General features: G+C 57.5%; 5 protein-coding genes across 20 annotated transcripts in view; 3 read left to right on the forward strand and 2 right to left on the reverse strand.

Annotated features, from left to right (window-relative positions):
• The window catches only part of CE2H16orf70 (chromosome E2 C16orf70 homolog), a 30,584-nt gene extending 27,470 nt beyond the window's left edge, over window positions 1-3,114 (forward strand). For all 5 annotated transcript variants that reach the window (XM_003998116.6, XM_023246122.2, XM_023246123.2 and 2 more), the window contains exons 15-17: window positions 100-158; window positions 772-844; window positions 1,599-3,114. In XM_003998116.6, the coding sequence (XP_003998165.1) occupies window positions 100-158; window positions 772-844; window positions 1,599-1,685 (219 nt within the window). In that variant the 3' untranslated portion in view covers window positions 1,686-3,114. The remainder of the gene's footprint in view (window positions 1-99; window positions 159-771; window positions 845-1,598) is intronic.
• FBXL8 (F-box and leucine rich repeat protein 8) lies at window positions 100-16,546 on the forward strand. 6 transcript variants are annotated; one of them, XM_045046123.1, is made up of 4 exons: window positions 100-158; window positions 772-844; window positions 14,486-14,681; window positions 15,277-16,546. In XM_045046123.1, exons 3-4 carry the CDS (start codon window positions 14,530-14,532, stop codon window positions 16,247-16,249), a joined length of 1,125 nt encoding a protein of 374 aa, XP_044902058.1. In that variant the 5' UTR covers window positions 100-158; window positions 772-844; window positions 14,486-14,529; the 3' UTR covers window positions 16,250-16,546. The 6 variants fall into 6 exon arrangements, with proteins under 6 accessions (XP_044902058.1, XP_044902057.1, XP_044902059.1 ...); XM_045046122.1 differs by lacking the exons at window positions 100-158; window positions 772-844 and adding an exon at window positions 7,917-8,022; XM_045046124.1 differs by lacking the exons at window positions 100-158; window positions 772-844 and adding an exon at window positions 8,668-9,131.
• Window positions 2,664-5,791, reverse strand: B3GNT9 (UDP-GlcNAc:betaGal beta-1,3-N-acetylglucosaminyltransferase 9). 2 transcript variants are annotated; one of them, XM_006941581.4, is made up of 2 exons: window positions 5,491-5,791; window positions 2,664-5,116 (listed from the first exon to the last, which is right to left on the reverse strand). In XM_006941581.4, the coding sequence occupies exons 1-2, from the start codon at window positions 5,651-5,653 to the stop codon at window positions 3,870-3,872; spliced, it is 1,410 nt and encodes a 469-aa protein (XP_006941643.1). In that variant the 5' UTR covers window positions 5,654-5,791; the 3' UTR covers window positions 2,664-3,869. The 2 variants fall into 2 exon arrangements, with proteins under 2 accessions (XP_006941643.1, XP_006941644.1); XM_006941582.4 differs by having other exon boundaries at window positions 5,465-5,597.
• TRADD (TNFRSF1A associated via death domain) lies at window positions 7,148-12,737 on the reverse strand. Of its 3 annotated transcripts, none has more exons than XM_003998118.4 (5): window positions 12,651-12,737; window positions 9,518-9,676; window positions 8,391-8,668; window positions 8,103-8,298; window positions 7,148-7,955 (listed from the first exon to the last, which is right to left on the reverse strand). In XM_003998118.4, the coding sequence occupies exons 2-5, from the start codon at window positions 9,666-9,668 to the stop codon at window positions 7,645-7,647; spliced, it is 936 nt and encodes a 311-aa protein (XP_003998167.1). In that variant the 5' UTR covers window positions 9,669-9,676; window positions 12,651-12,737; the 3' UTR covers window positions 7,148-7,644. The 3 variants fall into 3 exon arrangements, with proteins under 3 accessions (XP_003998167.1, XP_019675453.1, XP_019675452.1); XM_019819894.3 differs by lacking the exon at window positions 12,651-12,737 and adding an exon at window positions 11,738-12,642; XM_019819893.3 differs by lacking the exon at window positions 12,651-12,737 and having other exon boundaries at window positions 9,518-9,969.
• HSF4 (heat shock transcription factor 4) lies at window positions 16,282-21,963 on the forward strand. 4 transcript variants are annotated; one of them, XM_023246114.2, is made up of 14 exons: window positions 16,333-16,624; window positions 16,797-17,245; window positions 17,958-18,066; window positions 18,156-18,283; window positions 18,383-18,507; window positions 18,780-18,855; window positions 18,997-19,061; window positions 19,587-19,689; window positions 19,944-20,071; window positions 20,193-20,420; window positions 20,895-21,060; window positions 21,149-21,214; window positions 21,338-21,407; window positions 21,686-21,963. In XM_023246114.2, exons 2-14 carry the CDS (start codon window positions 17,123-17,125, stop codon window positions 21,835-21,837), a joined length of 1,539 nt encoding a protein of 512 aa, XP_023101882.2. In that variant the 5' UTR covers window positions 16,333-16,624; window positions 16,797-17,122; the 3' UTR covers window positions 21,838-21,963. The 4 variants fall into 4 exon arrangements, 3 of the variants coding, with proteins under 3 accessions (XP_023101882.2, XP_019675437.2, XP_011288414.1); XM_011290112.4 differs by having other exon boundaries at window positions 16,349-16,624; window positions 20,955-21,060; XR_002150059.3 differs by lacking the exon at window positions 21,686-21,963 and having other exon boundaries at window positions 16,282-16,624; window positions 20,930-21,060.
• The last annotated feature ends 52 nt before the right edge of the window (window positions 21,964-22,015 follow it).

Here is a 22,015-nt window from a genome sequence, read left to right on the forward strand (position 1 = left end):
CCCATCAGCAGTCTGGGGCCCACATCCTATGGGCCAGCCACTGGTCACAGGCATGGTTAGGTCTCTGCTAAGCTCTTGCCACCTCCATCCCTTTTGCAGTGGGACAGTATCCAAGAGCTCCTGGGCCACCCTGTGGAGAAGCCTGTTGTCCTACACAGGTGAGCGGGAGGCTGCTGTCTCTGATGACCCCATCCTGCTCCTCACAGCCCAGATGGGGTAGGGAAGCCTAGCAGTGCCTATGGCTTAGAAATGACAGAAGTTGCTAGTGTTGCCACAGACATTATTTCCTGCTCCCACCCTGCACATTACAACAGGGCCAGCTATTCTGCATGTTTACCTGTACCAGAGAGGTTGCCCCCTGTGATAGCCCCCCTCCAGCTACCTCCAGATAGAGGGACCCTTTCACCCCTAGTTATTCAGAAAGTAAAGCACTTTTCATTGGCTTCCCTGGACTCTTTTTTCCCATCAGAGTTTCACAGGCTGCAGCCCACAGCTTTGTACTCAGTTGCCATGCTGCATGTGGCTCCTCCTTCCTAACTTCTTGCCACGCCACTCTAACTTCGTAATAACCTTCTGTGTACCATTAGACTGTGTAGGATTCAGAGCTTGAATAAGACCTGTCACCACTCTTGGGACCTCAAGGGCTTTTGTGGGAAACAGATAAAGCCAGGAGAGACCAGTGGACAATAGCCCCCATCCCAAAAGGGACTGGATGCCCTGCCTGGCCTCGGCTTTTGTCTGCCCCTCTAATTCTGGCTTCCCTGGCCTCAGGTCCTCCTCCCCAAACAACACCAACCCATTTGGCTCCACATTCTGCTTTGGTCTTCAGCGGATGATCTTTGAGGTAAGCCCTGGGGGTTAAGGGGCTGGTGGCCATGCCAGGGATGGGCAAGTGATGGAGAAAGGTTGGGGAGGGCCTAACGGCTCTGCTGGGTGAGTTAATCCTTCCACAGTAACCCTGTCTGCTAAGAATCTGACCTACCCACATTCAACAATAAGGGTTCAGAAACTATGTTGGGGAAATTTGGGATCATGGAGGCTAAAGCAGTGATCTGTATCCAACAAGGTGAGAGGTGATGGCGATCCCACATATTTGAGAATGTAAATACAGTAGGAGAGGAAACGCCAGGGGGCAAGTGGGGCTCACCACAAGAGTGTTGGGTACCTTTGCATGCCATATGAAAGAATGTGCTATGGGTAAGTGTCTATAGAGGCCCCACTGGCTTGGGAGAGGAATGGGCTGTCCCTGTTTTCTCTTTTGGTTGCTACACCCAAATAACTTCAGTAGGCCCCAAGCAGTTCCAGAAGGACTGGATAAATAGGTATAGTGAAGTTGATGTATTCCATGAAGAGCAGGCAGTTTCTGGGCCAGAGATGAGCTCTAACATGAGTTGGGGGTGTTTAGGTATCAGCCCACCCCTGTGTGCAGGTGTTTTGTACATGGAACAATCCACTGTGCACAGGAGCTGCTTCAAATCCTTTCTCTGCAGTCACAGCCCCAGTACTAGCCTCACTGGTGGTTTTTATGGATGATTGCCTGCCCTGCCTACATCCCTTCTTCTCCTTCCCTTTGATTCCTTGTCCTCTACTCACACCAGGTCATGCAGAATAACCATATTGCCTCGGTGACCCTGTATGGCCCCCCCAGGCCTGGTGCCCACCTGAGAACAGCGGAGCTCCCCTAAGGACATCACCGCCCATGCCCCTCTGCCCTGTGGAGATGTGCATCGCATCCTATTCAGCAGGCTTCCATGTGCCACCCTGTGGGTTTTTTTGGACACCCTGCCAGTGTTGAAGGGCTGTTGTGATGTTCTGAGGTGGGGCTCAGACTGGGTGCTCTGCCATGGAGTGAGAGGCCCAGATATTCCTCTGTCTGTCCTCGGCTTGCTGGTGCCAACAGAGGACACCGACTGCAAAGAGAAGCACAAACTCTGAGCCTTGATACCTGGACCCAGGAGACCTCGACTAACACATAAGGAGGCAGGGTTCTTTCTCCCCTGCCCCACACACATTGGGAAAAGTTGGGATTCTTTTCTGTGGCTGAGGTCACAGGCACCGAGGACGAGGATGAGGTCCTGCCTTTGGCCCATTGTTGCCACGTGACCCTTAAGGCAAGCAGGTAGCATGTCCATAGTACTTGGTTGCAACTTTTGCACTACATCTACTTTAGTTACTTGATGAGCTGGCTGTGGCCAACGTGGCCCACCTGCCCTTCCCTGTTCCTTCCTTGCACGCGCTCCCTACCAGGCCCAGTAGGCACACCCAACTGGTTGAAACACAACTTTTTACCATCTAGGTATGTGCCCAGGCCTTGTTCCTACCCCTCTTGGAGCCAGCCTTCAAGGTCACCTGTGCCCCCACTCTTCCCCAACATGGCTGGCAGGCTGCATGTTTCCATCCTGTTTGCCTCTTTTATTTAATGCCAAAGTTTTAGCCAAAGACATCTTCCTCCTTTTGTTGTTTCAGCATTCTGTTCTGCACTGAGGGCTGGCTCTCTTGCCCCAACCCTGGGCAGTGTCCCCTGGCCAGGCCCATTCATGGTTCAAGGCCTCTGGGGCTCAAGGAAAGCTGGGCTGCTCAGTCTTTACATGGGTCTTACTAAGGAAAGTAGCATATGTGCTTTAAAAATAATCCTTTTGAAAAGAATTGAGAAGAGAAATGTATAATTTTACCCATTTTTAATATTTTGGTCTAGCAACTTGTGATACATAGATGACAATTTTGTGAGTTTTTCAAATGTGTGTACATATTTTTGTAAATATGACTCTTTTGTAATTAACTCATGTACAGCCTCATCCTGTAGAGTTTAACAATGAATGTGCAGGGGACCTGCCCCAGGCTCCTAAGTGGTTCCTGGGTTACAGCCAGGCTTGTGTGGCGCTCCCATAAGTTTGTGACTGACTGGTGTCTTCCTATTTGGACTGTGGCCTGGCCGGAGGACCCCCCTCCCCCCAGCCCACATTACATCCCACTGTTGGGGCAGCCAGGACTATTCCCATCCTCCTAGAATAGGGGAACCTTCCTCATGCCCTGCCCATACCCCTCCAATAAAGGCCTATGCCCTCAGCAGCAGCTTACCACGTGCTGTTGCTGGGATGTTTGTACTAAAATAAACATGGGGGTGTTGATTTTTGAGAAACTGGGTGGTTGAAGAATATGGGTAGTTTTATGGTTGGTAGCTTTATCTTGGGTTCTTTGGCTCCTCTGAGTGGGGCAGCATAGCCTCTAGTAGGAGACTGGCATTGTTGTATGGGTGAAAGTTCTGCAGTGGGGAGACTCTAGGTGGGACCATGCACTCAGCTGTCCTTGTGTGCCTCTGTCCCTGGTGTTCCAGCCAGACCAGGGCCCAGGAGGGGCTGGCTTCAGGAAAGACCTCAGAAGATTTAAAGATCTGCCCAGGGCTGAAAATCTGATTTGGAGGTGCAGGTGGGAAGCCAAATGCCTGCCTGGAGGACCGAGGCCAGGCCCCCACACCTCCTCCAGCCTTGGAGAAAAAAAAACAAAAAACTGCATCTGCAGCATTCTAGGGCCTCCAAACCAAGGACTAGGGTCAGATTACGTGAGCCTCTTACCACCACCCATCCCAGCTCCCCAAAACCTATTTGGTAGTAGGAGGACCAAACATGTCCCTCTTTGGCAGAGCCTGGTGCTCTATGGCCTCAGCCCTGGCTGTCTCAAAGGACTACTGTTCGAATGGTTCCAGGCTAGCAGGAGCCAAGCACAATCTTAGTTCCTTGGGGCCCTGTGGAGGCCAATTCCTGGTGAAATGGGGCTAGAGTTTGAACTCTTCAGCCTCTGGGAGAGAATTACATACACGGCAATAATTATCCTGGGTCTGAATGAAGGGGATCTTGGGGCCATGAAGTTACCTAGGAGTCCCACCGGAAAGAGCCAGCAGCGGCAGGCCAAGGACGCGCACAGGCTGGGCCATGGGGCCCGTTCAGCAGGCGCCACATAAGCCAGATGTCGGCCGCCGAGAGCCCGTGCACTACAACTAGCTCCCGGTAAAAGCAGGGGTCAAAGGTGCGCAGGTGCGGCGCGGCTGAAGGACGAGGGATGCCAAAGGTGCGGAAAGCAGGGTGAGGTTCCGGTGTGAGCCGAAGGCGCTGTAGACACATGCCCAGGAAGACGTCGTCAATGGGGAAAAGCTCAACCTGTGCACAGGCGCCGGCCAGACGACGCAGCGTAACCCCTGAAAGCACAAAGCCACCACCACCCGCGTAGGCCGGGTAGGCGGGCAAGCCATACACAGCCTCTGGGATGTAGTATTTGCTAGCCCGCGCGCGGATTGGCCGAGCCTGCACAATCACGTCACCCGCAAGCAGGTCCTGCGCCGGGTCCCGCGGCGCCAGGAACTCCAGCAGGTTTCCCACGTGCACAAACACATCTGCGTCGCCCTTAAAAACGAAGCGCACCTCGGGACAGTAGGCAGAGGCCCAGGCCAGAAAGTGGATCTCCTTGAGCGTTAGGTTGAAGAAAGTGTCGTCAAAAGCCCAGAGCAGGATGTCCGCGTATGCACGGCTTTCGGCACGCAGCAGGGCTGGCCAGTGGGTTCGCGTGCCCTCCCCCTCGGCGTCTGCCCTGTCAGTGCCCGTGCTCCTGGGCACGCCCAGCAAGAACACGCGGCGCACGAGCGCCCCCTGCACACGGCCCTCAGCACCCCACGTCTGGCGCACGGCCTGGCGCCGCTCGAAGTCCGCCGCCACTGACTTGACGGCGATGAGCAAGTCGGGTCCACCTTCAGGTGCGCCATCTCCTCGGCATTTGTGCGGCTGATTAATGAGCAAGGGGAAGCGCCGCTGATCCTTGGCGCGTAGGTAGCGGCCAAAGTCAAAGGGTCCCGTGGGTGTGGGCGGCTCCGGTGTGTCCCCTTCGTAGACCAGAGGGGCTGGGGCTGGGGCTGCGTCCGCGTCCCGTGCCTGGAAGACTCGGAGTCCCGGAGTAGATGCTGCCTCTACCTTCCCTTGCGCTCGGGGTGCGTTGGTCGTCGGGGTCGCGCCCTCGCGCTGTGTGTAGAGCAGGAGGCCGAGGGCGGTGCCAAGGAGAAGCGTGATCGACGCGTCCCCGCGTAGGCGCAGCCTCCGCCTCATGTCCGCGTGGCTCACGCCCCCGCCCCCTGCGGAGAAACTCAGTCAGGGGCCCCTGCCGCGAAAGCCAGCGGCTGGTAGGGGCTCCCAGCCCCTCTCTCCCCAGGGGGAGGGGGCTGAGACCACAAAGCCGAGGATCTCCGCTACCAGCCATTCGTCCTCCGGCGTTTTCCTTCTCCGGGCCGTGGCACCCCACCCCACCCCCACCAACACTGGGATGGGCACCCTGAAGGGGCTGGAAGTTCCTCCTAGTAGCCAATTCCCACCCCTCAACCCCGGCCCAGGACCGGGAGCCTCAGAGCCTCGGAGCCTCGGCCCGATTCCCAACCCGCCCTTCCCGCGCTGAAGCCGAATCCCTTCCACCCCTCCCTACCCACCACGTCCTTGGGATCCCGACACTCACTCTCGTCCCTTGGGAGCGGCGCGGCCCCGGACGCCAGGGCTCCGGGGCTCAGCGCAGGGTCCCAAGGGCAGCCATGAACCGGGCCTGGGCCAAATGCAGCGTTGGCAGGAAGGGGGGCCGGGGCCGCTGCCACGTGACCCTCCAGCTGTGCGCGCCGGGACATCTGGAGCTCAGCTCCGCCCTGGCGCCTCAGGGAGCGCTGTCTCCAAGTGGGGACTAATCTCTGAGAAGAATCCCCACAGGCAACTCTCTGGGAAGGTCTGAGAAGGTGGGTTCTGGTCTCGGTGTGGGCTCAAATGCCCCAAATCTGCCTTTCCATGAGGGCAGGAAGAAACATTAGCCTTTCTGGTTAATCTCCACACCCCCACCTCTTCGGAGTGGGACAGGGTCTTGGCTGGCAGGAGCCCAGGGCAGGCGGGTCCCAAATCCCTGAGGCCCAGCGTCTTAGACATCTACTTGGCCACTGTCCCAGACTATCTTGGAAGAGCCTCTCCTCAGCTCACCAGCAGCCCTGGTTCTACCAGGCAGGACCTATAAATTATAAATGGCCCCGGACACGTGGCTGCCTCCCTACTCCTGGTTCTATGCTCCCTCACCCCCACCCTCCAGCGGGCGTGTGCACACACACACACACACACACACACACACACCAAAGACAGGTCATTCAATTCTCACAACGCTGGTAGCAGCTTTCATTGCTCATGTCCAGGTGGGGACAGTGCTTTCAGGGAGTTAAGTGACTTGCCCAGCATCATATAAGCAGAAAGTAAGAGCACTGCCCCAGGTCTTCTGGAACTCAGTCTGGAACTCTTCCCTCTGTCCTCCTTTGCCCCCTCTCTCCATCTATCCACTAGGACACGGGACAGGGGGTCAACCCCCTCTGCTTTAACTTCACAGTGAGCACTTAAGTCTGTTTCCCCAGAGGCACCTCTTGGGCCCCCTGGTCCCTAGTGCCCCAAATCAGCATAGCCTCCTGCAGGCCTGGGCCACTGCAGGCCAGATTGGATGGACAGGGATGGTTCAGCTAGGGGATTCCTGAAGCATGCCGTGAGCACAGGGTTTGATCCGGGACCCAGGTGGGCAGAGAGTTGTTCTGGAGATTGAGGGCCCCCATCTCAGCAGGCAACCCCACCCTCCATCTAGCTGACAAAAGCTGAAACCCTGAGGTCCTCCTTCACTCTCACTCCTCATCCAGTGTCATTAGGCCTGCTATCTTTCATCCTAAACTGCTCCTAGTGTTCATCCCTTCCCTCCATCTCTGCTGCCAGGGCCCTAGCCTAGACCCTCTCTCTCCTCCCCTCCCCTCTCTCCATCCTCCTCCCTCCCCATCTCCCTCCTCACCAGCCTCCCAACCTTAACTCCCCAAACCCTCTAAATGCTTCTCACTGGCCTCAGTATAAAATCCAAACTCTATAAAATGGCTCACCAGTCCCCAAGCTATCTGCCTCCCATACTCACCAACTGGTCTGGTCTCTCTACAAACCCACCCACCCCTAGATGTAGTCATTCCAAACTTCCTGTTCTTCTAACATTCCCCAAGACCTCACCTGAGGCTGGCTATGCCAAGAATGTTGCCATTCTCTCAAACCCCCACCGTCTCCCCTATTCACACTCCTATCTCTCCCCAGAAGCCTAACCCCTATTTTTCACATCAAAAAACAGGTGATATTTTATTACAGTTGCTTAATATCTGCAGTCCGACACTGAGTATGAACTGGGGCCAGGCAGTTTCATGTATCTTGTTCACCACAGTATTTACAGCACCAGGATGATAACTAGGACACAGCAAGTGCTTAATGAGCAGTTACCTGTTCAGTGAGTGAAGAGGTAAGGGCTGGCCAGAAGCCCTTCATTTGGGGTGGGCAGACTGCTGCAGCAGGTCACCCATGCACTCTGTCTGTGTCATAGTATCTGGAGCCAAATCCCCAGTGGCACCCCAGTAGGCATGGTGGGTGCTTGCCCAACTCTTGAAGAAGGCAATCAACACTGCCCAGCAGCTCCAACAGTTCGGCTAAGTGGGGTTATAAGTGTGGTCTCAGAGTCCCATGGATGGACAGAGCTCAGCAGTAGCAGCAGAAGGGACTCTAGGGTCATCCAAGTGCTCCAAACCTGGGCTGGACAACTGGCCGTTCGTCCCTTTCTCTGGTACCCAACCTACGCCAGGCCGCCATCGGGATTCGCCAGGCCCAGCAAGTCCTCTGCCAGGCTGGTGAGCTCGTTCTCCTCTAGTGCCTCTACCAGGCGCTGCAGCGTGGCGCGGCGACCCTCGGCCTGCACGAAGCGCCGCAGCAGCTGGAAGGCCTGCTCGTACAGCCCGTCGCGCTCGTACTCATAGGCCAGTGAGTCGAGCGCCGGGTCCCGCAGCGCACGACAGCCTCGCTGCAAGGAGCGCCCCACTTTGCGCCACTTGAGGCCTACTGAGCGCGCGAACGTCTGTTGGTCCTGCAGGCTCAGCGGCCGGTTCACTGCGGGGGGAGCGGGAAGCAGAATGAGCTCGGGAAGCCAGGAGCGGTACCCTCCATTCCCACCCAGGTACTACCCGGCCCAGACCTTGCTCCTCCCCAAACTCCACCTTCCCAGTGACCCTGCCTGCGCCTCTGAGCGCGCCTCACCTATGGGCTGACCCTGGAACAGAAAAGTCTGGCCAGATGGCGGCGGCGGCGGCTTCTCGTCTGAGAAAGAGGCATCCAGGGACTGCGAGGGCACCGGAGCGACCTCCACGTCGCTACCCTGGCCCCCTGAGCCGCATGTCAGATTCCGGAGCGCATCCTCTAACTCAGAGAGCTCGTCGTCCCGGAGCCGGTCAGGCTAGGGAGGGCAGTGGGGGTTCGTCGGTAGGTGTGTTAGCTGCGGATCCCCCGCCCCACCCTAACCTGGCCCTGGCCCTGGCCCAGCCGCACCTTCTGAGCGAAGATGCAACTCAAACAGCGCTCTTCATCCGTCAGCAAGGTATCCAGTCGCTCCACGCCAGCGCGCAGCTCCAGTTCCAACGGCACCGAATGCTGGGCGAGTGCTGCTGCCAAGCACCCTTGCAGCGCGGCGCGCAGCGCCCCCTCGCGATAAGCGCGCAGGAAGCGGCTGCAGGGCTGGCGTCCGCAGAAACGCACCTGCACAATCAGCTGCGGTTCACTGCGGTGGATCTTGAGCATCTGCAGCATCTCCGGACTCCCAACACTCTCTGCGGAGGCGGACAGTCAGGCGACAGGCGGTCCCCATGCGGGGCCGTTCTCCAAGCGACCGTAGTGGGGTGAAGCCCACGCAGACTCCCTCCCTGTTCCTAGCTCCCAGCTGGGAAACAAAACTGGCATGCACACAGCAACAACCCCAAATGAAAGCCAGAACCTATCACAGGGAGCACCGTAAGACGGAATGGGTGCCACCCCAGCCCCATCGTTGAAGCCTCAAATGAGGGTGGGCAAAAGGGACATAGGGAGAGGCTTTGCAGCACAGAGAGGGGCGTATGCCCAGGGCAGCCAAGCCTTCTGGGTGGGCACCCGGCAGGACAGTGGAGGGAGAGGTCTCAGGTCTTCAGTCTCCACCAACTGTGGCTCCCACTGCCCGGGAAGGAAGCGGATCCCCCAAACGGCTTCAGCTTCCTATGGCCTCTGCCCCGAGAAGGGAAAGGGGGGCTCCCCCGAAAGGTAGGTACTAGGGAGGGGTCTTGGGCAAGGAGTGCTGCAGTGAGAGAGGAAAAGAGAGAGATGGGCGATTAGTAGAAAGCAGAGAGCTGGCTGGTCTGGTGAGTAGAGGGCATCAAGCAGGTGGGGGGGGCGTTAGTGCACATACAGGTAGATCATACACAGAGACGGGGACACATGTCTGCACCCAAGGGCACACATGCATAAACAGAGAAGACAGACTTATGAAACCAAGCACCCCTCTCCCCTCCTCCCCACCCCATCATATCTGTTCCTTAACAGGGTGGTTAAGCAAGGGGCCCACAGAGTTCAGGAGTGGGGCCTCAGCCCCTGGCCCCGCCCACAAAGGCCCAAGTTCCCCCCTCTTCAAGTACCCCCCACCCACGCACCTGCCAGTGCAGTCCGCAGAGCCCTGTACACCGCCACCTTCTGCTGGGGGTGAGCGTAGGCATCAGACAGGACCACTTTATCCAGCGAGGACTCCACAAACAGGTATGCGCTGCCCACCCACTCCTCGAGCCCATTTGGCCCACTCGCCATCTTGCCTCCTGGAGACACAGGCATCCAGATCACCCCAGCCCAGCCCTGGAGACAAGTGTCCAGTCCTGCATGGCCCAGCTGTCCCCACCCAGCTGGCACACTTGTAAGGGGAAGTTTATCCCACAGGCAGCCCCTTGTGCTTCTGTCTCTGCACAGCCCAGCCCAGCTCAGCTCAGCCCAGACTTGGAGTGAGTACTGTCCATCCACTATCTTCTCAGAGAAAGCCCAGGGTCACAGTGGCAGAAAAAGAGAGATACTATACTGCAGTGGAGGCAGAGAAGTTCTGCTCCCCACCCCCCACCCCGCCCTCAGGCCAGGATGTCTCCCTTATCAAAGCTGATAGGAGACATCCTTATCCTGGGCAGTGTCCATGCCCCACAGCCAACCGAACCCATGTCCTGGTATGCCTTCAGCTTAAACTTGAGCCCCGAGTATCCCTTTGGGACCACAGCGCCCCCCCCCATTAGGTTTTCTCACCTGCATTCCTACCATACCTCCTGGATTCACTTCCAAGGATACCTGTTAGTGTTGACCTGTGCCCAGATTCCCTCCCCCAATCCTGGCTGAACTTTGGGGCCTTCCCTCTTCTACCCATGTGCCTGTTGGGGGCGCTAACCCCACTCCCTAGCTCCAGGTGTGAGCGAGAGAAATAGGCCTGGCCAATCTTCATATTCCACTCCCCTTCCTGAAATAATTAGTTCAGAGTTGGGTATAGGATTCAGGTGAATCAGAATCAACCTGCAACCCTGGCTGGACCAATAAGAAAGAGACATTAGTTTCCCTTCCCACGGGGCTGAGCTGGAAGGAAGGATAAGGACTCCTTTGCCACTGCCTGGAAAGAGCCTGGCTGAGAATAAAACTGACACAGAAGGAGACAGAGCCAAGGGATGAAGAGATGCATGCCTAACCATACTATGCCCCTGGCTCTAGCTGCACCCTGAACTTCTCAGTTATGTGAGCTAAATCATTCCTCTTTTGTTCTAAAGTCCTTGGAGCTGGGCTCTTGTCTTACACAACTCAAATTGTTCTATTACAGATTCCCTCCTTGTCCAGACAGAGCCAGGGCCCCTTGGTGCTAGTATTTCCTCCATCTATCTTCTGACCAAACCCTAGCCCTAGACCGGGGGGGGGGGGGGGGGGAATTCCCATGAGGCAGGATGGTGCAGCATGATTCTTCCTCCCCACCTTCCCTGGGGCAACATCTTACCCTTTTCCTAGAAACATTGGCTCAAGACCCCACCTCCTGCCTCACCAGTCACACTTCTTTATCTCTGATCGTCTGTTTTATATACAGTGGGCTAGGAGGGGGTGCTGAGCCCCAGCTGTAAGCACCCAGGATGTCTTTGCTGTAGGCAGAACAGATGGGATGGCCCCAGCTGGCATCCATTTACATGAGGAACAGGGAGCCTCAGCAGTGTGTGTGTGGCGGGGGGGGGGGGGGGGGGGGGTGCCAGAGGGTCCCTTGGACTTCGTTGGTTAGGGAGTAGGAATCCTGACCTCAAAACAGAGGTTGCATTTCAGATCTGCCCCCAGATCATAACCCGAGAGCCACAGCTGGGACAGTAACTAGCCAGGCAGGGACCCTCCAACATCACCCAGACGTGATGATGGTCCGTCCCACCCTCAGTATGAGCACAGGGGACATGCATTTTGAGCCTCCCTCCCCATAACCTTTTGGTAGAAAATATATTAATACTTGTGTATTTATCCAAAGCAATAGTCTGTAAATTAACAGGAAGCTAGCTAGCAGTATTTACCTCTGCAGGGAGTGGAGAAGGAGATTGGGGGGGGGGCGGGTATTTTCATTGTATTTAGCAACATTCTAATTTATGTAAAATAGACATATTTGCTTTGTATTAAAAAGCAACATAAATTCGAAGCAAAAAAAAAAACAAAAAACAACGGGGTAAGACTCTATAGGTGATAAGTGGGACCAAGAGCAGTACAAGACAAGTGACAAAAGTGAGGAGCCCAGGGGGAGTGGCCCAGAGGGCAGGAAAGTGTGGGAACCTGCCCTGAAACGTTTCTTCTTCCATGTCTTCTTAGCCCCCTGACTTGAGGGTGCTGACCTCATGAATGTGGAAGTTGCAGCGGTGGAGGTCTGGGACCGGGCCAGAGTCTGCCCATCAGGACTGTCAGGGCGGGCGGGCCCTGGAAACCTGAAGGAAGGGGGGGATGTTCTATCACACTCACTAGTGGACAAATGGGAGAATTCAAACAGGTTGGGCTGGAGGTCTGGAGGGTCAGATAATAGGATTGAGACGAGGACGGGGACCCTTGGCTCGAGTTATCCACTGAGGAACCTCTTCCTGCATGTCGTTCTACAGAAGCCCCTCCTCGGGAAGCCCCGCGCGCGTCATCCACCCGCAGTCCGCCTCTCTGAGGGCGGGGCCGGGCTGGGTCAAGGAGACTCTTCACTGAGCTGAGACTGAGAGGGACACGCTGGTACCAACTAAAGAAAATAGGCCCCTACTACCAGAGGCCAAACAGGCGCAGGGTCCCATTAATATAGCCTAACTGTCCTGGGGCAGCTCCACCTTCGGTTGGGTGGACAGCAAAGGCCCGCGGCCAGAGCCTCTCAAGAACTGCATCCATCCTGGCGCGTCCCCCTACTCAGCTGCCCCTCTGCCCAGCCTCCAGTTGCGCCCACCCTCGTGCTGCGGTTTCGCAAGTGCAATTGGCTAGGGCGGGAACAGGTCTCTGCTCACAAAGTCAGAACGAGCCCCGTCCCGCCTTCCCACCAGTAGGAACTTGACCACCCGCCCCCCGCTGCCACCGAAAGACCCTAGCTGGGATGAGGAACGCTAGTGCCAACGTCCGTACGCTCTCTTTCGCCTGCCAAGGAAACACCCCAATAGGCCGCCGCCAGCAGCTGGCCCGGGCAGCAGCGGGTGACAACCGCGCTGCACCCACGCTCCTGAGCCGGGATCCGCCTCTGTTTCTGCCGGCACCCGGGAAAGCCCACCCATCCTCTGCACTAACCTGGCGGCCTGGGCCCAGCCCGGATTCCCACGCCCGCCCTGCTCCACTGGACTAGGCTGCTTCCGGGTGTGCGCGGAGCGCAGGGGCGGCGCCCCAGCCGGAGCAGCCCTGTCAGCCCGGGCGTCCCGCCCCCCGTGTTCCCTGTGACTCCTTCCCTCCCACTGTCCTCAGGCGCCAGTCCACAGCCTCTGGGCAAAGCCCCCTTGGTCCGTTGAGCAGGTAAGACACTGGCGCCCAGGGTTAGACGGCGGGAAGAACTGCCCACAGCAAGAGACTTTGGGCACTTGCGGCACTTACGCGCCCAGGGGACCCCAAGGGAGAGCGCTGCCTCGCTTTCTCAGGCAGGAAACAGATCAACAAAGAGGCACCCCCTGGACACCATAATTTTCTAGTGCCGCCTGGAGGCTTGAGCTCGATGATCTCTGACCTCTCCTACTCCTTGACACTCAGAACGGGGTGCCGGTGGGTCCAAGTTCAAGCCTGGCCGAGGGTATCTGAAGCCCTAAGGGTAACGAGGCGCAAATTGCAGCAGGGACAGTTAACCTGGAGAATATGGGAAAACAGAAAACTAGCAAGTGGTGTGAAACGTGTAGGAAAACCTTCAAGCACTCTAAAATAAATTGTCAACTTCGAAGAGGATGCACACTTTCCAACAAAGGCCGCGCTCCGGGATGGGTCTGCGGAATTCCTGCTGAACCTAAATCGCCCAACCTGAGCCTGTACTGCTCCGGGATCAGGATTGAAACTTGAACCCAGGGCCCCTCAGGTCTCAAAGCCCGAAGCTTTTCTCCGCCCCTCCGGCCTTTCTCAGGAAGCACCCGGGACTTCTCCCCAGGGAGGGGAGAAAAGGAAGGAGCCTTCACTCAGAGCCGTTTCAGCAGTGCCCCACCCGCGCCCCCGCTTCCTGATTGGCTGGTGGTCCCTGCCAATTAAAAGTATTCTCCAATGCTTTCGCCCTATTAACCCTATCGTCACTCTCTAGTGACTGGCAAGGCTAGGACGTGGTTTCTCAATTGGGACCGGTGGAGTCAACTGGCACTTCTTAAAATTCAGATTCCTGCGTCCTACTCTTTCCAGAGAGCCTGATTTAGTATGTGGGCAGTAGGATCTGTATCGTGAACAAGTGTGCGGGTGATTCTACTGCCCCTGCCATCTGAGAAGCCCTCATTTCAAGGGCCCTTGAGGCGAGTCTTGGGCCCAGTCCTTCCCTGGAACTTAGAGTTCAGGGAAGGAAGCAGTTCTGGAAGATGTCTGGGAGACTAGTCTGGGTAGTCCGGGTGGGGAGTGTGTGTATGGGGAGGCAGTTAGAGGCGAGACGAGCTCTTTGAGCTGGGGAGGGGGTGGGCAGGGAGGGAAGGACGATTTGTCCCAAGTCATGTACGGTGCAGCCCTCCACCTTCCCCAGGGTAAACCTTAGTAACTAGGAGAAAGACCCGATAGCATTTTCCAAATCTACATGTTCGGCTTTATCAACTTCGCACATAGGTCGTAGCTGTATTTCTTCTGGTATAGCATAAAATGCAGATTTGTTCAACAAGTGAGGATGTAGTGTGAAAGAATCTTTAAGCATCCAGGGCCAACCTCATGGTTCTGAGGCCTGTTCAGTGAGAGGCACAGGGTCTCATGCTTAGTTTAACACCTTGGTCAAATGCTCTGCTGTCACTGTCTTGAGATTATTAATAATATTTTCAGCAAAGAGTCCTGTATTTTCATTTTGCACTGGGTTCTGCAAATTATGTAGCAATTCCTGGGCCACAAGCATTTCTACACATAGGTTCTGGTGGTCCCCTCAACATTTTGGTTTTCTTGAGCCCAGAGAGCCCTTCTCTCTCCAGGCAAGAACTGCTGTTAGCACGGAGCTCCCACCCCGCCCACGGTCATGACAGAGCCTGGAGAGCAACTGCCAGAGGAGGTGCTGGCGCTTATCTTTCGCCACCTGCCCCTGCGGGACCGTGCCACTGCCTCCAGGGTCTGCAGAGCCTGGGCTGCTGCTGCTACCTGCAGCGCGGTGTGGCACGACACGTTCATCAGGTGAGCGGCCCCTCCCTCTCCCTCCTCCCCGACGCCCTCCTGCCTCCTCCCTTTCTCCATGGAGTTGGGGGTTAGGGATATTAAAAAGCACAATCATTACTAACATTTATTGGCCACCTATTATGTACTAACTGGTGTTCTAAGTGCCTTATGTATATTAATTTATTTAATCCCCACGAAAACCTTATGTGGTAGATAGGTAGTATTATTATGTCCATTGCACAGATAAGAAATTGAGGCAGAGATTTAATCACTTTCTACAGGTCACTCAGGTAAGGAGTAGCTGAGTCAGAACGGGAACCTGACAGTTCAGAAGCCATGCCACGCCTCTGTAGAGACCTCGGAGAAAGCTCAGTTCCTAAAATATCATTGGCTCTCGCTGCCAGAGTTTCAACTAGTGACAGGCGTATCGCATCTTAAGTCTTCTAAAGGGATAGGGTGGGAGGTCCCCCTAGAATCAGCGGCTACTTTGGGGCAACCAGGAATGATCAGGACTGGGAGGTGTACTGTAGGGGGCAGAGTGGGGACAGTAGGGTGAGGGACAGGCAGAGGCCTCTGGAGGCCAATGCCTTTTCTTCACCGTTCTAACCACAAGTTACGACTGTGAGCGAGAAGGTACGCTGCTACCATATCTGTCCGCCTGCCTGGACCACGTTCACAATCTACGGCTGGAATTTGAGCCGTCGAGGGAGCCGAGCCGCAGGGCGGCCACTGAGTTGCTGACGGCACTGGCGGGTCGTACCCCAGGGCTTCGAAGCCTGCTCCTGAATTGCCACGGAGAAAAGCCCCTCTTCGACGCAGGCCGCGACATCCTGGACGCCGTGCACGCCATCTGTCGGGCCTCCTACGCGCTGCGTCACCTCGACCTTCGGCGCTTGCCTTTCACACTGGACGACGCACTGGTGCTGCAGGCGTCACGCGGCTGTCCCGAGCTCCGAAGCCTTTTCCTAAACAACTGTACGCTGGTGGGCAGCGTGAGTCCAGACTCCGTGCTAGAGCTACTGAAGGCCTGCCCGCGTCTGCGCGCCCTTGGGCTGCACCTGGCCAGCCTGTCGGGCACCGCCCTCCAGGTGTTAGCGGCACCAGACCGCGCGCCTTTCGCTCACTTGGCCCTACGGTGCGCGTGCCCCGAGGACGTACGCGCGCCCCCCTTGCCCGAGGAAGCCTGGGCCGCAGTGCGCCGCCGCCACCCAAGACTGGCCGTGGAGCTGGAGCTGGAGCCAGCGCTGCCTGAAGAGAGCGTGACGCGGGTCCTGCAGCCTGCCGTGCCAGTGGCTGCGCTGCGCCTCAGTCTCTCTGGGGACACCGTAGGTCCGGTGCGCTTTGCTGCGCGCCACTATGCCTCAACCTTGCGCGCGCTCGAGGTGCACGCCGCTGCCTCAGCGGAGTTGGACGCCGCGCTGGAGTTGCTGGCTGTGCGCTGTACGGACCTGCGCGAAGTACACTGCTTCTGCGTCGTGCGACCTTCCGTGCTGCACGCCTTCCGCGCGCACTGTCCGCGCCTGCGCAGCTACACGCTCAAACTAACCCGGGAGCCACATCCCTGGCTGCCCACTCTTGTGGCGTGATGGCGTAGCCGCCTCCCCAGCTGATATGTGGCCACTGAGATGCTGGATGCATTTGCCTAGGCGTGCACCTACTACTAGCCCGCTCCTTCAGGACTCTGTTGCCTCGGGACCAGCCCCTGCGTCCTGAGTCCACTGGGTGTATTTCCGTAGTGGGATCACCCTCCTTCAACCCCACTTCGCTATGGAAGCTACGCTAGCTCCGCGTCCCTGGCATGGGGAGCGGGGCGGTGGGGAGACAGGACACAGGCTCAGGCGGCGCCTCTGGGGAGAGTGTGAAATAAAAAAATCCTGCAGCAACACTGCGTCCTGTGCAAGGCGGCGCTGGCTCTTAATAGGGAGAGCAGGGAACCCGCAGAGGCCAGAGGACCCCACCAGGTAGGCGTAGGAGAGATCATTTGTACTGATAAGCTACGGCTGCGGCTGCGGCGGTCAGGGACCGGGCACTCCGCATCCTTGGAAAGACAATGTCTCAGAGGTCTTCGGGAGGGTGCCAGCTTCTCCTCTCCGCGCCCCCACCCCTTCACTTCTATCTGCCCTCTCTATCCAGGCCATGGCCATCACCTTCTAGACTTTTTCAGCCCACACCAGGCCGCGCACGGGCGATTTCTCCCTAAGAACAAAGGGTGGCACTCGAACCCAGGTCTCCGTCCCCACCGCACCCTCCACTCACATCGGATCCCAGCCTTCCCTTTCTGTCTGCTGTTGCTGCGGCCGCGGCCTGAGCCCCGCCCCGTGGGTTCGCACGTGGCCCCCGCCTGACCCGGCGCCCGGAGGCGGAGTAGGGAGGGGCGGGCGGCAAACGCAGCACTTTCCGCGGCTTTGACAAGCCCGCGGCGCCCGGGCCCGAGCGCTTAGCCGGGCCGAGACTGCGCCATGCAGGAAGCGCCAGCAGCGCTGCCCACGGAGCCGGGCCCCAGCCCCGTGCCTGCCTTCCTCGGCAAGCTGTGGGCGCTGGTGGGTGACCCGGGGACCGACCATCTGATCCGCTGGAGCCCGGTGAGGGCTGGGGCCCCTTGATTTCCCCAGTGGTCCCCGGGATCCTTCCACGTCAGTGAACATCCACGGCCACCCAACCCCCGCCTGGGATAGGGCTGTGGGTCCCCCGATTCAGCTATCCCGGGTAGTTTACCTTGGAGGGGGTGTGTGAGATGGAGGTGAGGCGACTTCCTACGGACCGAGGAAAGGGTAGGTAGGAGCCTTCTGGAGACCTAGAGCCTGAGGGATCTTTGAGGTTAGTTAGTTCCCACCCCACCCCAGCAGACAGATCGGAAAACAGAGACCAGAAGAGGGAGGGAAGGGCCGGGGATGGTTCTAGCTCAAAGTAACATCTTGGGTCTGGGACCCGTCCAGGGCTGGAACCCAAAAACCCTGGCCTTTGCTCCCCCTTTCCGAGAATCCAGTAGAGATTTTTGGGTTGGGCTAGGGTAAGAATACACTGTGGTGGCCCCAGGCTAGGCCTCATAGCTGGTGCAGTTCTGGCCTCCTCCCATGTCTCCAGGAGTGGCCGGTCCCCAGCGGAGTGAGAGAGAGAGAGAGAGAGAGAGAGAGAGAGAGAGAGAGAGAGAGAGAGAGAGAGTGAGTGTGTGTGTGTGTGTGTGCGCGCGCGCGCGCGCGCGCCAGAGCGCGGGCCTGGCCTTGGGCGGGCACGCCTCACTGTGTCGTCCCGTCTCCGCCCGCACGGTGGGTGGGCGGGCGGCGTTCTTGGCAGAGCGGGACCAGTTTCCTCGTAAGCGACCAGAGCCGCTTCGCCAAGGAAGTGCTGCCCCAATACTTCAAACACAGCAACATGGCGAGCTTTGTGCGGCAACTCAACATGTGTGAGTCCTTAGGGCGAGACGGGAATTGGGTGTGAGTGACTTGGTGCGCGGGGATGGGGCAGTTCACTCCCCCACGCCCCACTCCCTAGACGGTTTTCGGAAGGTGGTGAGCATTGAGCAGGGCGGCCTGCTGAGGCCAGAGCGCGACCACGTCGAATTCCAGCACCCGAGCTTCGTACGCGGCCGAGAGCAACTACTGGAACGCGTGCGGCGCAAGGTGAGTACGGCATGCAGGAACCAGCACCCCCGGTAGAGGTGTTGAGACGGCTGGCCGTGTTCTAGATGACTCTGATCCGATCGTGCTTCCCACCTACAGGTGCCTGCGCTGCGCAGCGACGACGGCCGCTGGCGCCCCGAGGACTTGGGCCGGCTGCTGGGCGAGGTGCAGGCTTTGCGGGGAGTGCAGGAGAGCACCGAGGCGCGGCTGCGGGAGCTCAGGCAGTGCGGGGGGGAGGGGGCATAGGAGGGGGGAAGGGGGGAAGGGGAGTCTGGACGAGAGAACACTAGCTACCAGGCTGTTCTTCTGCACAGCTCCTTCCTCTCTCGTGTCTTGGTGCCTCCATCCAGACAAATGGGCTGAACTGTGGAACTCTATTCTCTATGGATGGACGATCGTCTGAGTGGTCGTGGGTTCAGGCCTGCCATTCTGTGGGGGGTGGTGACTGGGCGGACTCTCAGGTGCCTCAGCACCCCTCCCCCACGCCTTCCCGCAGGCAGAACGAGATCTTATGGAGGGAGGTGGTGACTTTACGGCAGAGCCATGGTCAGCAGCACCGGGTCATTGGCAAGGTGTTCCTCTCCCCCTACCCCACTTCTCTCTTCCACTCCTGAACACACCCACCTCCTCTGCCGGGGCGGCGAATCCACCTGGAAGTGCCTTGGGTTGGGGCAAGGTCCGAAGTATGAATTAACCCTTTGCTTCCTCTTTAGCTGATCCAGTGCCTCTTCGGGCCACTTCAGACAGGGCCCAGCAACGCAGGAGCTAAGAGAAAGCTGTGAGTGAGAAAGTCCGGGATGACGCCCCCCTTCCACACTCACTTCCAGGAGCCTCTCTGTCAGAGGCTCCATGCCTGAACTCCATCTCCTCCAGTAGACCCCTCACTGGGAATCCTCATTCTTCTTCCCTACAATACTGTTTTTCTTCACTCCATGGCAATGTCCCCAAGGGCCCACCTCCAGGGCTTTCCCCCTCTCTCCCCAACTCTACCACCAAGTACCCCCATTCCCAGATCCCTATGTTCCAGGACCTTCTCCCCCAGTTCCACCACCCCCAGCAATCCCTTCCCCCTCACTCCAAAGCATCCCAACAACAGAGGGTCTGGGGCTGAAACCATGCTCCCTCCCTCCCCTCTCCACCCCCAAAGGGCCCCCATCTCTGGGTGGAGCCCCTTCGGCCTCCAGCATGTGACTGATGCCCTGGCAACAGGCCTCAGCTCTGCTGACTTGGCTGCTGGGGCCTGAGGGAGGGAGGTGCAGGCTGAGAGGCATGGGGGATGAACCTGCCCCGCCCCCCTGCACAGGTCCCTGATGCTGGATGAGGGGAGCTCATGCCCAACAGCAGCCAAATTCAGTGCCTGCCCCCTACCTGGTGCCCTCCTTCAGGATCCCTACTTTATCCAGTCGGTAGGTTTTTGCTCCTCCTCCCTTCCCTAGGGCATAGCTGGGATTATGGAGAGCCTATTCTTTTCCTCCATTCCCAAAAAGGAAGAGAAGGTGGAGTCCAGCTTCTCCTCCCCATGGGCCAAGACCCAGGTTCCCCAACATGGACTGAGCCTACCCCCTCAAACCTTACTCCGTAGACCTGGTCCATGTGGGTACTGGTTGGGTTCTGACTCTTCCTGTGACTTGAAGGACTGGGCCTAGTTGTCTTCTTACAGCCCCTCCCAGAGACCACCTTGGGCCTCACCAGCTCTCACAGGGCCAGGGGCCCTATCATTTCTGACATCCATGAAGACTCTCCATCCCCTGATGGGACCAGGCTTTCTCCTTCCAGTGGTGGCAGGAGGTAAGACAGACAGGGCTGCCCACTGGGGAGCCTGTGGGGGATGACCCGGCAGCCCAGATGGCTATGGGGGAATGGAGGGAAGTCAGTGCAAGGGTCTGGTTGAAGCTTTTCTCTGGTGCAGGGAGAAGGGCCTGGCACTGCTCAAAGAAGAGCCGGCCAGTCCAGGGGGGGAAGGAGAGGCCGGGCTGGCCCTGGCCCCAAACGAGTGTGACTTCTGCGTGACAGCACCCCCACCGCTGCCTGTGGCTGTGGTGCAGGCCATCCTGGAAGGGAAAGGGAGCTTCAGCCCTGACGGGCCCAGGAATGCCCAACAGCCTGAACCAAGAGGTCCCAGGGAGGTACCTGACAGGTGAGCAAAAGAGTCCATTCTTGACTGTGAGCCCTGTGGGCTACTTTTCCAGACAGACCACCACTAACTAACTTCCCAGCCCTGTCTGCTCCTTGGTGGCTGAGGGGGAGGTCCGGCACTATGATCTGAACTAATTTCCCAGAGTTGCTCTAAGAGTACCTGCATCACAGTTCCCTGAAAAGTAGAAATTCCCATCAGGTCAATCAGCATATCTATGGTAGGGTTCAGGAACCCAGGAACACTTATTGTGAAGGAATTCATTGGGGTGAATGGAAACATTGTAAAGTACACAATAGTTTAAGAACCATTGATGTTGACAACTGCAAAGAGAGGGTATATATCCCAAGACCCTACCTCCATAACCCAAACCTCAGGTCAAAGGTAGGAGGCAGAGGCATTCTTTAAGTATACTCTAGGTGGGGAGTCCTCTCCTACCATTTTGTAGATGTCAGATTTTGATCCTGATGTATCCAGAATCCTTGGGAATCTAATGGGGGTGAACACTGCAGGCCGACAGCTGTTCTCTGTGCACAGGGGAACTCTGGGCCTGGACAGGGGCATGCGGAGCCCAGAGAATTTTCTGCCTCCCATGCTGCTTCGGGCCCCCCCTGAAAGTGTGGAGCCTGCGGGGCCCCTGGATGTGAGTACACCTTCAGCAGGGCAGGGGCATGGGGCTTGGTGGGGTTTGTGTAGTTGGGAAAGCACCACTGACCCAGAGCTTCCCCCAGGTGCTAGGCCCCAGCCACCAAGGGCGAGAATGGACCCTGATGGACTTGGACATGGAGCTGTCCCTGGTAAGGTGAAGGTGGGGAGGGCAGGGGTTAGGGTTGCTGAGCCAAGCCCTTAGCCAGCGCCGGAGAGCTCCCCTTCTCAGTTCTCTTGGTTGGCCAGCTGCTTCCTGGGGTTTTCCTATGCAGATGCAGCCATTGGTTCCAGAGAGGAGTGAGAATGAGCTGGCAGTCAAGGGGTTAAATTCTCCAGGGCCAGGTAACAGTTGTGGTGACTCAGGACTAGGGGGGAGGTCCTAACTGGTCTGAGCTACCAGGATTGGGTAGGCTGGGCAGTTTGTGTTTTGGAGGGAAATCCCCAGAGTTCTGGCAGCCCTCTGAGAGCCACCCACCCTCTTGCTGTTGGGTGAAAGCAGGGAGGTTAAGAATGGATGTTTCATCCTAACTGACCAGAGGGTAGGGCAGGCAAGGCTCTCCTTCCTCAAAGATAGAAGGAAGAGCTGTTTCTCCCTGCTGAGCACAGTCCAATTCTCCTAGGGAAGGACTCCACACTTGGGGCACCACTCCTGCTGGATGTCCAAGCGGCTTTGGGAAGCCCAGCTCTCGGCCTTCCTGGAGCTTTAACGATTTACAGCGCCCCTGAGAGCCGAGCCTCCTACCTGGGCCCAGGGGCCAATCCCTCCCCCTGAAACCCGCTCTGCTTTGAAGCCAGCCCTTCTCAGCTTCCTCGTGCCCCCCTAGAAGAGGCTGATTGAAGACCCTGTTACTTCTCCATTACTGAACCCTGCACATAAACTGCATTTTTTTTTTCTGTGTTTCTGGTCTCTTTTCTCTACTGACCAGGGAGCATAGAACTCATGGGGGGGG

This window comes from Felis catus, chromosome E2 (assembly GCF_018350175.1).
Source record: "Felis catus isolate Fca126 chromosome E2, F.catus_Fca126_mat1.0, whole genome shotgun sequence".
In the NCBI taxonomy this organism is placed as follows: Eukaryota; Metazoa; Chordata; class Mammalia; order Carnivora; family Felidae; genus Felis; species Felis catus.

Excerpts from the sequence above, each read along its gene's own strand:
- TRADD (XM_019819893.3), bottom strand. The coding sequence starts at position 9,692 with ATGCCTGTGTCTCCAGGAGGCAAGATGGCGAGTGGGCCAAATGGGCTC. Across the intron at positions 8,669-9,517 it reads TCTGCGGACTGCACTGGCAG|AGAGTGTTGGGAGTCCGGAG; the intron begins GTGCGTGGGTGG and ends CCGCCTCCGCAG. Across the intron at positions 8,299-8,390 it reads GTTGCATCTTCGCTCAGAAG|CCTGACCGGCTCCGGGACGA; the intron begins GTGCGGCTGGGC and ends TGCCCTCCCTAG.
- FBXL8 (XM_045046123.1), top strand. The coding sequence starts at position 14,530 with ATGACAGAGCCTGGAGAGCAACTGCCAGAGGAGGTGCTGGCGCTTATC. Across the intron at positions 14,682-15,276 it reads TGGCACGACACGTTCATCAG|TTACGACTGTGAGCGAGAAG; the intron begins GTGAGCGGCCCC and ends TCTAACCACAAG.
- HSF4 (XM_023246114.2), top strand. The coding sequence starts at position 17,123 with ATGCAGGAAGCGCCAGCAGCGCTGCCCACGGAGCCGGGCCCCAGCCCC. Across the intron at positions 17,246-17,957 it reads ATCTGATCCGCTGGAGCCCG|AGCGGGACCAGTTTCCTCGT; the intron begins GTGAGGGCTGGG and ends CGTTCTTGGCAG. Across the intron at positions 18,067-18,155 it reads TGTGCGGCAACTCAACATGT|ACGGTTTTCGGAAGGTGGTG; the intron begins GTGAGTCCTTAG and ends CCCACTCCCTAG.
- B3GNT9 (XM_006941581.4), bottom strand. The coding sequence starts at position 5,653 with ATGTCCCGGCGCGCACAGCTGGAGGGTCACGTGGCAGCGGCCCCGGCC. Across the intron at positions 5,117-5,490 it reads GCCGCTCCCAAGGGACGAGA|GGGGCGGGGGCGTGAGCCAC; the intron begins GTGAGTGTCGGG and ends GTTTCTCCGCAG.